At 34.9% G+C, this 17,082-nt stretch overlaps 2 protein-coding genes and 1 long non-coding RNA gene across 5 annotated transcripts in view; 1 reads left to right on the top strand and 2 right to left on the bottom strand.

The window, feature by feature from the left end:
• On the bottom strand, positions 1-1,366 carry LOC115442531. The gene is made up of 3 exons (XM_030167582.2): positions 1,247-1,366; positions 954-978; positions 1-290 (listed from the first exon to the last, which is right to left on the bottom strand). Exons 1-3 carry the CDS (start codon positions 1,325-1,327, stop codon positions 109-111), a joined length of 288 nt encoding a protein of 95 aa, XP_030023442.1. The 5' UTR covers positions 1,328-1,366; the 3' UTR covers positions 1-108.
• A 2,856-nt stretch (positions 1,367-4,222) lies between these two features.
• LOC115442533 (zinc finger matrin-type protein 2) overlaps positions 4,223-17,082 on the bottom strand; it is a 168,988-nt gene continuing 156,128 nt past the window's right edge. Inside the window, exons 1-4 of one of the 3 annotated variants that reach the window (XM_037443253.1) lie at positions 5,671-5,738; positions 5,415-5,547; positions 5,083-5,324; positions 4,223-4,522 (exon numbers count right to left, since the gene is read on the bottom strand). In XM_037443253.1, coding sequence (XP_037299150.1) covers positions 4,283-4,522; positions 5,083-5,324; positions 5,415-5,529 — 597 coding nt within the window. In that variant the 5' untranslated portion in view covers positions 5,530-5,547; positions 5,671-5,738 and the 3' untranslated portion in view covers positions 4,223-4,282. Of the gene's footprint in view, positions 4,523-5,082; positions 5,325-5,414; positions 5,749-17,082 lie in introns of those variants that run through there. The other 2 variants (XM_037443254.1, XM_030167584.2) reach the window with 2 other exon arrangements.
• On the top strand, positions 7,855-8,424 carry LOC115442487. The gene is made up of 2 exons (XR_003938540.2): positions 7,855-8,103; positions 8,256-8,424. It is a non-coding gene; the product is annotated as an uncharacterized LOC115442487 (long non-coding RNA).

The following is a 17,082-nucleotide window of genomic DNA, read 5'->3' as shown; positions in this document are numbered from 1 at the left end:
TTTTGCTTTTAATTTCTTTACTAACAATTTGTAACAAAGTTGGTATAAAAACTATACATAGTAATTATAAGTTTAACTGCTTTAAATTTTATTACAGCTGTATAATTATTACGAATTCAACCATTCAATAAAGCGGTTAAATATTTTTAAAGCCACTTTGACGACTCTGTCCCAAAAGCCAGATTCTTCTTCAGTTTCTTGGGATGTAGCTGTTGGATATTCATCAAAAGTCTCCATTTGCCGCTTCAGTCTCAATAGTGAAATTGGGGGTTCCAACTTGCCTTTCTCACCTGCAATGGATAAGTATTACATGAGATTGCTTCTTTAGTTTTATTTTAAGGTTATCAATGAATAGGCCTTTTATATCCCTTCATTAAGATTGACCCCTCTGTAATAATTGTAGTCATGAGTATCAAAAAGTGCTACACCCATTATGTACATTCACAAAAAAAAATTAATCTCATAAAAAAATTCTAGTATCAGGGATGGCCCTGTCAGCCCCCACCCCCCCTAGCTATGGAGCTAGGAGGGGTGGGGGCTGGCATTGTGGGGCAATGCCCTACCTTAAAATACTAATGCCCTATCTTAATAATCAACTAAATTGTACATTACTACTCAATAAAAATATATGGAGCAGCGGGTTTTTTTATTTTACGATTTGGAAGTTGGTCCCATAGTAAGAGGTATTCGTATTGATGGGTGAAATAACCCTCTTTCGAGATTTAAGGGAATTTTGTTACAATCTGTTTTTTTTTTTAATTTTTAAAATTTTTTTTTTAACTCACGTTCACAAGTCAAGAAAACCAAAAAACGATTGAACAGATCAGATCTAGTAACATTTTTATTTCCGCCCTGCTTGTAATAACAGCTGCCCTACCTTAAAATCAAGTCTAGCTACGGCCCTGTATAGTATCTGTAGTACATAGTTGCACTACATGCATGTTGAATCTTACCTAAATTTGTGTCCCCAACAGGCACCTAAAAGAATACATAAAAACAAAGATAAAAATGAATCAATACTTTCATTAAAAAAAATATATAGTTTATTTTTTACCGTACCACACCCAACCATATTAGATTTTCTTTTAAATATTACGAATTTATATGCAATAATAAATGAAAATATTTAAAATATTCTTCAATTTTATCTTTTATCAAATGAGAAATGTGACTGATTTATTATATAACATTATCTACCCACTTTGACAAAGAAGTAAACTAAATGAAAAAAATATTAAAATATTACTTGAACTCCGCTGGACGTAGTAAAACATATTGCAAATAAAACTATTACACTCAACAGAATGTACACGCTGGTTCGTCTCATGTCTGCGATTTCAATTACACCTGTAACTCTCCATGACTGTGAACTTGTCTTTTATACAAGGGCGTGGTTTTCTACGACAATGGCGTATCACCGTGTTTGTAACATTAGGTTCGTCAGAAAAAGGATTTAAGTTATATTTCGAAATGTTAACTGCAAGTTTAATTTTACTTAAGTAGACCTCTAACATAGGTACCTAGACTGTAGCGTAGCGGGTGATATCTGCTTTAATTCAAAAGGTCACGAGTTCGATTCCCACACGCAGACTAATGTGTGTTATCCGCGTTTCATCACGATTCATTTTGGAAAAAGGAATTAAGTATAACAATAATAATAAGTTATCTTTTGACTACTTAAACTGTTTTCTCTTGTTGCCTTGTGCAAGAAAATCTGTTGAGTTGAGCCTGAAGTCTGAAATTAAAAAAGACGAAATAGGAGTAAGAAACAATAGGAAGGTATAAGAAATATATTAAATAGCCAAATTTAAAATTCAATTCGTGCTAATCATTGTCTGGCTCATCATTATTTTCAATCTCATTTCGTAACATCGCTTCTTTTTACGAGTAGAGGCTACATGTCACCTGTTCCATGTTGAGACATGAATATTGGCTATTTATATCAAAACATTATAATGTATATAACACAGGATAACTCTTTTAATACTTATATGTATAATGGGTGTTATATACTTTTGGGTGGATACTTACATAATAAAAGCAATAATTAATATTATTTGTAATTATCACTTTTGGATAAGATTGTACACCAACCTACCTTATGTGCATGTTCTAACCCATGATATTGTCTTAATGACCTTGCCGATACAGTTGCATGTTCCGCATGAAAAACTTTCATACAATAGCCCCATCCACGCTATAGTGACTAGGCGGGGCTTCATGGAAAATCCAATTCATCATCACGTAATAATACGGTAATACATAGGAACTCTCATGAAATTATATAGTAGGCAGTAGCTATCCAAAAGCAATGACGTACTGTTTTTATGAAAAGTAGGGAGAATTTAATTAGAGATCGCATTTGATCCCAGGCCAGGCCTATGTAGGTTACATGTGTATTTAAAAAAAAATAAACACTTACACTTTTTATTTGCGAAGTGGTAAGCAGAGGCGCTATTAGTGTACCCACTTTTTACCATGCATATCACCATATTATCAGGCAGTAATTCCAGAATCGTACTGAAAACTGTTTAGAAAAATCTAAGTCGCAACATTCCGGTAGGCAACGGCTTGGCTGTGCCTCTAGTATCGCTTTAGTCCATGGGCGGCGGATGCTGCTTAACATCAGGCGGACCACTTGCTCGTTTGCCTACTAAGGCAAGAAAAAAAATAGCTTCACTCAACCCGGAGATTGAACCCGAGACTGGCACTACAGTCGCATTGAAATACAACTACACTACCAAGGCTGTTGATATGCTAAGATTTACAAGTCACGACAAAATCTGTATAACTGAACTCTCTATAAGACCATCGAAAAAATGTACGTGAAGTCATCTAACTTAAGGTAATGGTCCAGGATAGTTATCGAAAAGCCTACACTCAAAACAGCTTCAACAATGAAAGAGGCTTGTGTCCTGTTGCCCAGCAACATAACAATGGACTAATGTAAATGAATATTTAGTTAGTGCAATAAAAAGGCGATAGCCTAGTTGGGTGCTAAAAGGACTGTCGAGACGAATGTCCGCAGGTTCAAATCGCAAGGGCATGTACCTCTGACTTTTCTAAAATTATGTGGTGTATTCTTTGTGAATTATTATTTGCGTTAACGGTGAAGGAAAACATCGCGAAGAAACCTGATTACCTGAGAAGTTCCTATAGGAATTTTGGGCGTGTGTGAAGTCTACCAATCCGCACTAGGCCAGCGTGATGGACTAATGCGTAATCCCTCTCAGTAGCGGAGGAGGCCCGTGCCCAGCAGTGAGATAGGGCTGAGATTATATATTAATAAAAACAAGGTTTCTGCCCGTACCGGTCTAAATATAATAGTAACTATATAATACTTTTCTATGTAAAAGCGGTAAACTGAACATGAAGTTAATATCGACGTTGTATTACAAAAAGGAGTAACATATAGGGTGTCAGGGAAACATGAAAGAAAGAGGCCACATACGACACACGTATTCTGCGTATCAGGATGAGGACTATAACAGGCTGAGGTATATCGACCACAGCTAGTATTTAGGATATAAGAATTTCCCAAGTTAGTATTTTAGCTTGAGCATGTCTTGAAACTTTAATTTTCTTTTTTTGAACATTATTTTGTTTACACTATTTGTATTCTTCTTTTTTATTGAACGTGACTATTGAGTGTTTTAAGTGGCATGGATAAGACACGGTTGGCTAATTACGCCGCTCCATTAATTATTCTTTATATGGCGATGTGTCGCAACATATTATGTATATAAATAACTAACAAACAATTGATAAACTTGGAAATTAACTAATAAGACATTCAATTTTTGTAGCAGCAGAACCCAGTAGATTATATTGAGTGAGAATATTCTTGATCTACGGAAATGTTATCTCAAAATCCACCTGAATAGGTAGATACCTGCCTACTTATTGTTGTCAGAGGAGGAATTGACACTAAGTTTATCATGTGGTACCCATTATAATCAGGTATCATTAAACATTATGAACACTTTATAAACAATATATCATATGAGCGTGCCTCATCAGCCATGTAAAGGGCCGAAATTAATTAAAAATCTACGATGTTATTTAGTCCAAATGGTGTTTTTTCAAACTAAATAAATTATTTACATATTACATTTGTGTCTGCTGTACTGTTAACCAGTTAACAGTTGATATATTTCTTACTAACATATTATGTTAATTTGTTAATTATATTATGTATGGGTGAGTAAATTGAGACTATTAGTAAAATGTAATTATTATCTTTTTATTAGAATTGATCCTTGAGGTATGTATTGTTTACATCTTATTTTTTGGAGCCCCCAAACCCTGAAAATCCCATTATTTGTGCGAGCTCAGACTGTGCCGGGCCATCTTCATTATCATCTGTGTCCATGATCTTGCGCTTTTTGTCACGTCTCCTTTCACGTCTCAATTCTTTAACCCGGGCTTCCTCCTCTGCAGCTTCCCTTAATCTGGTATCTAGTTCATACTCACGCTTCTTTTCTTCTAACTTTCTTTTATTTAATGCAAATCTTGCTTTGACCTGAAAAATTAAAAAAACAAATCTGTTTTGCTATCATTTTTAGTAATTTACATTACCTATGTCTCTTAGGTTATATTTTAAACAGTTGAATGAGAAACCAACCTGGTCAGTAAATTGTAAGTGATAATGATATAGCAAATAATTGTATTCCTGAGTAGTTGCAAGATTTGATATTTGTATTCGCCAAAATTGCATGAATATATTATTTGCCAATTAAATAAAATGACATTTATGAAACTGAAATCTAATAAATGATTTTGAAGAATTAGAAGATATTCAATATAGATATAAACAGACCAAGGCCTAGATTAACAGAGGCATTATAATATGCAGGTAGTTTGCTCCCATAGGAAATTATTGGATTCTTTAAATAATTGAACATTTTATAGCGGGAGGTTTTTCACATGGGCTAAGCTGTGAGGCACCACTTACAACTAAGTGTTGTTCACAATTCACATTTGGCAAATTAATCCTCACAACAGTGTCAGAGACACACATTCAAGACAGATAAATAAACAATTTTGTAGGTATTAATATGACCATCTTTGTGTAGTAGTTACCTGATCCAATGAGCTCCTTTCAATTTTCATGGACATGCCAAGATTTCTTTGATGTTTCTTTCCATTGATGTGATCCAAAAAGTTGATAGAGTCCTTAACAACGCAATCGCATACATTGCAGTAGTAGCCCCCAGATTGTGATGTTGGAGTATTTTTAGTTATTACTACACTTTTGCCGAGTTTAGAGTCTAAGTCTACTTTATATTCTCTTTGCTTCAGTAGTTCACGCTTTACAGGAGGAGCTACACAAAAATGAAATATGATTAAATCAACATGACGCCTTCTTACGGGCTTCATTGTGGTAACATTTCATTAAAGTTATTGATATTTACCTTTCTTTTTTAATTTATCCTCTTCTTCTAGTTCAGCTTTCAACCGTTCGGCTGCGATTTTCTCGAATTCTTCTTTGTCCCATTTCCTTCGGTGGTCGTCAGGTCTCATGCTCATGATGAGTTATTTTGTTTTCTGAAGTCCAGTAAAGTTTGAACGTTATTTTTGTGTGTTGATAAATAAGGCTATGCGTTAGTAAAAATATTGGTCACTTATACAATCATTAATTAAAGGTATGATGGGCAGTATAATATTTACTAATTTGTGAATAAATGCCACAAGAAATATTACAACTGGATAATCGTTTTGACCAGTCTGTCGCAACTTCATAGTAAAAAACAAATGTATGAAACAGGGCTAAATTTTAATGGCGACTATATTTGTCTCGCTCACTTTCTGAGTCTTCCTCACTCTCTCCACAATGTCATTCTCAGAACAAGAATAGAAGGAATCTAAATTACCCTCATATACTTATCCTATTTTTTCAAATAGGCTAAAACCGTTGAAAAGAACGAGACAAATATTATGTTGCTAAGGTCGTGTTGCGTACACTTTATAATAATCAAATGGGTACCTTTGGTCCTCTTTATGATGCCGAATTGAAAAGCAAATAAAATGTCAAATGTTCCAACTTGCCAACCTCAAAACAATGTCACAAACACTCCCACACAATTTAGTTACGTTATACTTCAGCGCGTGCTTTTCAAAAGTGGCTACATGTTGTGTAATATTTTTGTTGTTAAGGTGGTAGCTCAAGGTCCATTTTCATACATTTTGTTTCGGCTTTAATCTGGGTAACTAAACAAATATTGGCAAGTAAAGAATTTAAATTCACGTCTAGTTAGTGATTAGTTCTCGCAGTTGAAAGAAAAATGTAAAAATAATTAATAATCATGGATATTTCGGCCTTTAAAATTTAATATGACGAAATTTTAAAGGCAGAAATATCCATTTATTAATTATTTTTTTTTCCCAGATTACCTAAACAAAATACCTGGACCTTGAATTATTTTAATAAATACACAGTGCTGTTTAACCCGTGAGGTAGCTGAATGTTTGCCGGCAAACATTGACAGCTACGCGTGTGACGGAAAAATAACCTTATTATGTAGTATATATGTAGTATATAAGGTTATAATCCCGTGACACACGCAAATGTCATGTAGCTGTCTTGGCTCGCCGGCGATTCACGAGAGACCAAGAGTTAAGTAAAATATAGCCCTACGAACAAGCAATGAATGGCTTGCGTTAATGTGGGGTGTAAATCTCATTCTTCTTGTAAAGAAAATGAAACTGAAATCATCAGCTTCCATCGGTGAGTAAACAAAAAACCTAATATAGTTGCTTAAACCCTGTACATAAGTGCAAAAAGTGTTATTAATTATACTTATTGCTGTAGTCATAGATACAGTAATTATTAAGTATTTTTCATTTTTACCAATTTACGTAGTCGTGTTCAATAGTGTTGTGCTGCATATTCTGTCGATAACATAGATGTTAGTATATTGTAGTTTACTATTTTGCATAAATTGCCTTTTACTTTCAATGTACGGTGGTGTAGTGGTAAAAGCCACTTGAAAACGGTGCGCGAAGGCTGGGGTCGAGGAAACTATCTGATTTTCATAGTGTTTCATACAATGTGTTTCATTGCAGATTCCCCACAGATGATGCTATGAGGCAAAAATGGATCGTTGCCATAGCTCGTCCCAATTGGCATTGGAAAAACAGCACCGTGTTTGCTCTAAGCATTTCGACAAAGTTTTATTAACATTGAAATAAGTTATCAAACATATGTGACATGAATGATACCGCTGTGTTTTAATTTTACTGTCCCATTTTAGTAGCTTCTGTCAAATCACACCTCTTGGGTATCTTTTAATCCCTAAGAAAGTCAGAAAAGAACAGAAGGCGTACTGGCTTTCTCCTAGACGAAATTGCGGCCGATTTCTTGTTTGCTACTTACAGCGGTTTCCATTCCTTCCGAAATTTCAAACATTTTCTTAATATAATAATCTAAATGCTAAACCATTTTTGTGTGAATGACATTTCGGAAGGCATGGAAACTACTGTAAATAGCAAATGAAAATTGGACAAAATTTAGTTTCAAGAAAGCCGGTAGTTCTATAGGTTATTGTAATTTAACAGCTTCTTAACGAGCGCTTTTATATACCCAGACTTCATTTGGTACTTGAATACCAAATCAGGGTTTTGATATCTTTTTTTAGCGTTTATCTAAAATAGCAATTTGCAAAGGTTTGTAGTTGACTGACCGAAAAGTGTTTATTTTAGCAGGTCTGTGAATTTACCATAGCAGATAGACAAAGCATCTATCGATATCGATAAGATGTCAGAAGGGATTGCAACACAATTAAATTTCTTGCTGTCTAAGACAGAGTACACTCAAATGTCATAGTGCTACTTCTATGCTTGTCATTCAAGTCATTTTCTTGGCGCTCTGTTTCGATCAAATGTTACCTGCGGTACCATATTTTTTAGGCGAAAAAGTGTTTATTTACAATGTGTAGGACTGCAAATAGGTGTTTGAAAGTGTTTATTTGGATTTAGTTTTATGCAGGACATTTTATTTATAAGAATAACCTATAGGAAATGTGAAATATGTGGTTTGAGATCGGAGCGTAAAGATGGCATAAAACATTATTTTATGGCTAGATTTCCTCTAGATGAACTTCGGTAAGTTGGAATTTCTATATTTAACAGATCTTTGTTTTGATTTTCATTCATAAATCTTAGTTTTTTCTCTAATAAATTAGTTGTTGAAAGTTTTGAATCAGGGAAATAGTGTTGGGAAACAATATTTCAATTGTCGATATTTTTACTTTCAGGTGTAAAGAATGGGTAAAAATGGCAGAAATGAGAATCTAGCTTATTTGCCTATTGAAAAACTTCATCAATGAAAATTCGTTTGTGGAAAGCATATAAAAATAACGATTTAAAGAAAAAAGGAACACAGCTGAAGATGTTACGTTTGACTGAATAAAAATTATAATTGTACTCACTTCTTTATTTTACCTTATACTAGATTCACGGTCGTGAAACCGCCAATGACAGCAGTATTGTCATAGACGGTTTCGCGATAACAATAAAATATATTTTGTTTTCATTCCGGTGGATATTCTGGATATGCAGATTATTATCGATTTCGATATTCCTACTAACTGCACATCACTAATTCATTTTTAATCTTATGTTGGTAGCACTTTATGATGCTCGTTATTGTCATGTTGGCTATGCTAACATAGGCCTGTTTTGACGTTTCTTACATTTATTTTTATATATGGAAGTCCCGTCTCTTCTTACGTAGTATTTGTATTCTCTTTGGTTTTGATAGCAGAATGCAGATACAGAACAGACATTTGTGTCAATTTTTTTTTCTTCGTCCTTAGAGGATAGGCTATAGTCTTACGACCATACTGCCTTGTCTTACCTATAACATTTGTGTCAAGTTAGCATAAGTAGTGTTGCCACCCGAAAGTATGCGCTTCTAATTTATTTTAGCTACGCTTAAATTAAATTAAATATATTAAACATCCGGAGATTCCGTTTCGGAATTCAGATTTTGAATCCAGAATGCTCCGAATGCTACATAATATAGCATACGGAGCATTCTGGATTCAAAATAAGCACCTCACACGTTTGTTGACTTTTTCCGTGAGTGAATGAAATTAATGAGTCTTATTTTTTAAACTGATCTGGAAATTCCGTTTCACAAAGTTCATTTAAAAAAATTGTGAATGACTTATAGGATTTAAAGAAAATTTACTTCCTTTGTTCAATATTTCACGTATTACGGAATTTACTCAAATATCCATAATCTGATTTAGATATATTTTATTGTTTTTATTGGTATCTAGTATAATCATCTTCCTTATTTTATTAATATTGTAAGAGAAACCTTTTCATCTATCTTTTAATTACTAAGTTGTAATTAACATTATATTATTGCTTTGAATGATAAGACGAGCTTCCCGTTCACCTGATAACTGAAACAGTAGGAACACCATCCAACATCTTGAATTACAAAGTAATGTTTGTTATTTCACTGCGCTCGCCATCTTGCGACACGAGATGTTAAGTCTTATTATTTCTTGTAGTTACACTGGCTACAATGTTCCATTAACATTCGTTTATATAATTTTTAAATTCTAGTTTTTATGCCGTTTTGGACGCGTGAAAGGAGCCAGGTAAATATTATTATAATAGTATTTACCTGTGTTGAACCTTGGGAGGGCAACGGTCCCACTGCCCTTAAATGTCTATGCTGATGATATTTTTTTTTTTAAAGCCGGCTGATCCTGCAGTCAACACCGGGAGGAACCTGCGAACGGTATACTGGTTCCTCCCGGCTTAACGACTGTGGGGTCCAGGAGGAAAAGGGGAAAAGGAAGAAAAGTGTGGGGGAAGGAAGGGGAAGTAATAGGATGGGCGGAGAGGAAAGGGAGGTGAACTGTTCTACGAGTCCCTGTCAGACTCCCCATGTGCACTTGCTACCATGGGGGTGTAGGCATCACAAATTGTGTGCCTAGGTCCGCGACATAATGTCCCCCCGTGCATGGGCGTGCATTTGGTGTGAAGACCGAGCGCACAAGAATTGCCTCGGGGGGGAGGGGGGGTGATGATATTACGATATGTCATGCTGAGGTCTCGAGTTTGAAATCTGTGTCCGGTAATTAATATTGGCTTTTTCTGTTCAATATCCGCTGGGATTTGTCCTCGATATGGCGCGGCGTCAGAGTCGCCCCCTAATATACTTACTATCGGACGAAGATAAATTCTCAAAAATTGGGTGCGCTAGTTGCGCCTCTGCCTACTATTTCAAAGGTTTAAAGGTTAAAAACATATTTGACTTTTGATGTGACTAGTACTTTCTTAGATCATGTCTACGTAGCTTAGCTCGAGGCAAATAGATATAAATTGTATACTTACAGGCAATATTCCACATACTCATGAGGTAGACTGTTACAGATGTTTTGTTCGTTCTTCTGTATACGAATACATAATATGATACTACTCATTTTACTTATACTTCTTAGAAATAAATAGGTACTTAGGCACCTAATTAAATCTTTACTTGCCTCAAGCGATTTTGTTGCTACATTAGTTATGTAATATCTTACTGTTCAGAAGAATTAAATTAAGTATCTACCTAATTACCTAAATTTTAATAGCTTTTCAGAGTCTTATTTTCAATAAGCCATTATTTCGTTTTTAACTATACCTAACTGGATTGCGCTCGCGGCTCCGTCTGCGATGCATTTATTGTGTTAAGTATTAGCCTAATTATACGGAATACATAGATTACATCCATTACATTATAATGTATTATGTCCAGACATTGTATTGAATCCCACTTCAATTATCATGAGGTACAGTGGTCAACTTTACAGAAGAGCATAACAAATCCTTTTTAGGGTAGGCATATCCGTTCCGTTTTTAGTCCAAATTGATTAAAAAATTAAAAAACAATATCCTTTTACTATATTTTTGTACAAAGTTTCTGAAAACATGTTATTTAATGTAATTATTGATGATATTTTTGTTTTAACCCTAAGGCTTCACTTAGATTGCTAGTTTGATTGAGTGTTACCAATTCCCTTTATAGTTTTAAATTAAATGATACACTGTCGATACTGGTTGTTTCAATTTTTATGAAGCTTTATATAGTATTTATATGCGAAAATGAAAATACAGACGGAAAACCTATTAATTCCAGTATAATTATCAATTTGTGGATTCAAGTCGCAACACCGCTTTATTTTGTAGTCGCCATGAGACATAATCAGTATTACCTACTGTAGGTTTTGTGTATCAAGCTTAAAAAGCCATAATAAATACATCTAAGCAGATCATATTCTTGCTAAATTTAGTGAAACATTGACCGAATATGTGAGATCGATAACTTCTTATAAAATTATTGGCTACTTATTAAAAAAAATATGGCACTTCCTGTGACGCACAAAAACTTTTTTCGGTTTAAAATCTATATTTTTGGCCAAGTTTTTGTGGAAAATAAATACTATATCTATCTTAGTTTGCGTTGTTCAGAACTGCAAAAAACTGACGCAGTACGACTCACGCCGTTTTCGTTCTGGGGGCGCGAATAATTCGCGTAATACAATAATGATATTGTGTACTAAGGTAAAATCAAATCCACATAAGCAAAAGGGTAGTTTTCACAACACTACCGAGGCGAGGGAGTCGCATAGTGGTATCATAAGCAGAATGAACACGGCCTCCCAAGCGTGACACATGGCGCGATCATAACGAGAGATTCCTTCATTTTGCCGTTTTTGCCAGCAAGATAAATTTCTCAGATAGCTTGGTTATACATCAAACTTTTTGTTATCCAGTCTTATGTTAGTGACAGTCTGCAGGCGTGTTATCAAATAAAAACCACCAAGTGTGGTCAATCGTTGTAAATATCGTCTGATGAATAGTAAGTAAATCCGTACATTATAACTTTTAATGGATATCGCAATAATAGTTTACGACATTAAGAGTATTTGTTTTAGTTTAATTAATAGGTATAGCTGTTATGGACCACCTTTTATAGATAACTATGTAGGTACAACAATTAGATAAAATCCTAAAATTTTTACCACATATAAAATACATTTTAAACTCACACAGGAAAAATTGAGGAATGGTACTATCTATTTTTCATAATTATAATCAGTTTCATACAGTGGTGTAAATTAAAAACTTCTGCATGACGTTATGTTGTTACTTTCTGTACACATAGGTCGAATATACGCGTTAAAGTGTATCCGCTATCTTACTCGATGCGAATACTATAAAATAGTGTGAAAACTTTTAGGAGCAGGTACTGATATGGTGTGGCGTGACACTTATCACTTTTGGGTGAATAATGAGCTCATTCTTCTATTAATTTGCATTGAAAATAATGTAATTTGTTATGCTAGTTCTCATAAAATTAGTCATTGATTTAATTCAAATGGCGGGGGAAGGGAGAATTAAGTAAAGTAAATGGTGGCAAAGTGCGCGCATTAGACTATAGGGGGCTTTAAAATTAAAGTGTACACTGTATTCTTCAGCTGCAGTGAAACTGTCATAATAAAGTACTAGACTAAAGTGCGGTTTTATTAAAATTCCTCTCCTCACAAAGCGTCTAGATTTTTTGCTTAGTAAATAACGTCAGTGAGTTTTATTTTTTCAGGCGCTTTCAATGTAAATTGCATCAGTCTTGTGAGGCGAACAAAAGCCTGACAGACGTGATAGAGAGCGCCTTGCCAGTGCGCCCCACACCTCGCCCTGCAAGGTTTCAGATATAGAGACGCGAGGGGCTTAGACAAACAATGCATTGTTGAATTTTAAGATAACTGCCAACCTGCTCAATAAAAACATGAATTATGTATAGTACCAGCGGTGGACGGGCCAGATTTATAGTAGCGGTAGGGTATATGTAGATATCCATAAATAAATGAAAAGGTAATACTGTACCGTTGGCAGATTTTAAATATATAATTTTTAGAACTATTCTAACATAGATTTTTCTCTGCATAGAAGTCTCTTTGAGTAATTTAGCGATTTATTCGTTCAGAAGATGTAACAAACGTCCAAATTTAAACATAGGAACAAACTATGTTCATTATCTATCTTCTATCTATATCTATACTTATAATAGATCTGTAGAGAGGTCAATTCTGTACATGAAATATATTTCCAAAATAATTATCAGGGGGTGATTAGGGATTGATACTGATGCCAAAAATGCAATTAGTAAAATTTTTGTCTGTCTGTCTGTCTGTATAACCGTTATAGAAACAAAAACTACTCGACGGATTTTAACGAAACTTGGTACAATTATTTGTCATACTCCTGTGCTAGTTATAGTATACTTTTCATCACGCTACAATTAATAGGAGCAGAGCAGTGAAGGGAAATGTTGGGAAAACGGGAGAAGTTACTCCATTTTTAAGCTTCCGTCGCGTGTGCAACCTTAATGGTTAAAGCTACACAGAAATCATGTATGACGGAAATGTTCTCCTTAAAATTATGTAAAAAATATCCCACGACAGCATATGTCTATCTTTTATGGTTGACTCACAATAACACGTGTAACTCCCGATAGCTTAGCAGCTCGAAGCTTTCTCATTATATTTGTCTACTCTTACGTTTATAACACTCTCAGTCATCCCTAATTAAAAAAGTTAATATTATTAAATATTCCATAAAAAAGAATCATTGAAATCGGTATAGAAACACCAAAGTTATACATGAATTACGCTAATAATAAGCCATTATGCGTGAATACTGAATCATGCTATAAGGATTATTTTTGTATATATAAAAGGTCGCGAACGCACAGGCAGGCGGCTTGCTTGGCACCTAGAGGCTAGCGAATCACCTAGCGAGTAGCTTCGTAAAACGAACATTCTCGAACGTTCGCGACCGGCTCCATTTTTGAAGTCCGAAATCCACGCGGGCGAAGCTGCGAGCGGAAGCTAGTAGGTAATATTAGTATGAATACAATATTAATGCATGAATTCTTTTAATATTTTTTTTTGTGTAGGTATACATAAATAGGAGGTATATAATGCTATGAAATTCATATCATTAGGCACAACTACATATAGAGCTCCGTATTTGTTAGTTGTTAACTGAATATTTTTTAATATCTTTATTTATTTTTCCAAAATATTAATGCTTGTTATCATAACTGGTATAACACAAATATACTATAATCAAATTTCGTCGTTAATAATACTTAATTAAAGTAATAAATGATTCTTACATTTGAACTGTTGCAGCTGTCCAATGCCCAGTTGATGGAAAGATGGGCGAAACTATACAATCCTTTGTTTGGCAATGGAACTTTTAAAAGGAATCGTAAATACCTTATTTGTGTTTTACGTAGAAGAGATTTGAACGTATTTGTGCAATTCTATGAATTTTAATCTAAGCTCAGTGGACACGGGTATGTTTGAAGGTAGTCGCTGGTTCACAATGTCGAGCCAGCCTGAGAGGTGAGATGTTAAGTCTTATTATGTCCAGTAATTACACTGGCTACAATGTCTTTCAAACCGGAACACAACAGTGACTACACACTTGGCGGCAGAAATGTTTCGGTGGTACCTACCTAGGCGGACTCTCACATATAAGAGACATACCGCCAGTGAATATTAATATCTTAACATAGAAATTGATATTCATTCGACATGAACAAATATTTATAATAAATAAATTCCAGGAGTTTAATATTGCTTGACATACGTGCAAAAATCGATACAAACTTCCGAAGTAACAAACTAGTAGGATTATAAAATAGTTCTGGTTACGAATAAATATGTAACATTAGCCAACTTAACGAAGAAGATATTACCACTTTTACATACCTATTAACAACTTTGCGCTGCCAAGTTCGCATCAGAGATTAGCTGGACCTGTTCTTTAGATGTAATTTTGCACAGGCACAAACATCCCTTTAAACTTGGAGATCGCCTGAAGACTTAATTTCCTTTTAGTTACGATTACCTGCGCTCTGAACAATCGTCTTGCTTACATATCTTTCACTCTACATAGCTACGCCTGCTTGTTTATCCACTACAATTATAATAGAAACAATTGAATTTTAGCCTATATCTACCCAAGATTGTGTTCTTAGACTGTATATAAAAGTAATTAAAATGAAAATTTTTTAACAACAGATTGTATGTACGAACAAATCCTTCCTCCTTTTCCTTCATCCTTTTGCATGTCTGTTACCATATAAGCAGTACGATATTTAATGTTCAAGTTCGAGTTAAGTAAATAGTTCAAGTAAAATAATATGATACGTACCTATAAACTCGAAATATTATTTTAGATTGGTAGAGAATATATCAACTGAAATAACGTAGTGCTATTATTCGACGGCTTTAGTAAGTAATATGAGAAATTCTCGGTATCAAGTCGTAGCTCACTATCACATTCCGATAAAACATATTGAAAACAATTTGAAACGGAATTTTCCCGATAATCCCGGCATGGATAGATAGAATGCTCCTAAAACTATTCCATTCACACCATTTCTCTGTATCTATGGATATGTATATTGAACTATGTAAACATTTGATTCGCTTATCGATCATCTTTAAAATGTTTTGAAAGAATTGAAAGTGCACTGAATGCTTAGATACTCTTGTGATAAACTACAATTGCATTTAATATCATGATTTATTGTTAGTAAATAAATACACGTAAGTACACGTAAGATACAGGGAGATTTGTGGTTTTTAACGTGGAATTGAAAATGTGTTAGAATGACACGACTAAGATTTAAATAATACGTGCGCATGTGTGGAACCCATTTAATTGTCAGTGATAAAGTATTCAGGGGCTCTAACAGGAAATGTATTGCTCATAAAAAAGTAAAATCCAATAAGTATAAAATGAAACAGACGGAATAGCAATAAAATACAAATGAAATGTTCACAAAAACGTCAAAATCGTACGATTCTTAGCGGATGGAGGAAGCTTTTTTGAACTACGGAATGGATCAATTCGTATTTACAGACTGTAAAAATTAATGGGACTTTCTTTGCGCATCGATGTGGACTATTTGGCAACTTAAGTATTCATGAAAATAAGTTTTGATTATAAAAGACAACGTGAAATTATTTGGAATTGTAATACTTAATTATACATACAGAGTTACGTTCCTAACCTAATAGCAGAAAGTCTGGAAACATTTATTGATATGTTGACCTGATGGTATCTAAATCTGGCACCTACAGTACAATGTAAAAGTATCCGTGGGTGCACAAATAGTGTATTGGGTCACCCTTCTCATTGACCGTACGGAGTTACAAAAAGTGTAAATTACGTCGGTTTTCTGTGAGACACTGTACCACAGCACGTTCGAATCGGCTCAATACATACAATATATAGGTATACAAGACTATTCCTAGAACTTACCACCATAATAGTGAGTGGGTCAGTTAAGTGTGTCCAGCTTAGGGTTAACATATGACAGGCGTTTGCCACATTTAACATGCACTTGAAGGTTTAGACATATTGTGTGCAGTCGGCATTTTTGAAGTTTGCAGCCTTACTTATTGATATAAGTTCGCGTCTAACTCTTATCCGCTATCAATTTTTATAATATATAAATATTAAAAACATAGAACTTTGAAAAGTTGGATGTTCTCTGTAAATTAAGTTACTTTTAATGAAAAAAAAAACATTTATAAATATGTACTTGTTATTATTATCTAGGTATAGTCTTTTTAATTTAGACAGGCATTTTTCATTTCATGTAAGGCACCCTTTTTTTTTTTTGGTTTCGCGGAGAAAGTACCTTATTACTACCGCCCAGCCTTCGCGGGGGGCGACTGAGCGGTAATGCTGGGGTAACCGTGCCTTACGGCCCGACGTTGAGCCGCCCGGATTTGATGGTGACCTTCGAGCGACCGCCGGGCCGAGTCCCTAACCATATGTACAACTTAACCTACGCACGGCCTACCAGCTAAAACTCCGCGGTGGCCCTCTTCGGCGCATTTGGGACGGCTGCGGGCTTCCTCTGACGTTGTAGTGTCTAAGTCTACGACCGCAGCCGTCCCTGCGCGGTGCCGCCTTGCGGCCCGTCTCCTATGGGGGGGCTCAGAAGCCCCCGCGCACCAAAGGACGCCCTCGGCGTCTACGGCAGTATGA

This window comes from Manduca sexta, chromosome 26, assembly GCF_014839805.1.
Source record: "Manduca sexta isolate Smith_Timp_Sample1 chromosome 26, JHU_Msex_v1.0, whole genome shotgun sequence".
Lineage (NCBI taxonomy): Eukaryota > Metazoa > Arthropoda > Insecta > Lepidoptera > Sphingidae > Manduca > Manduca sexta.
This window is presented reverse-complemented; position numbering and strand designations above follow the sequence as displayed.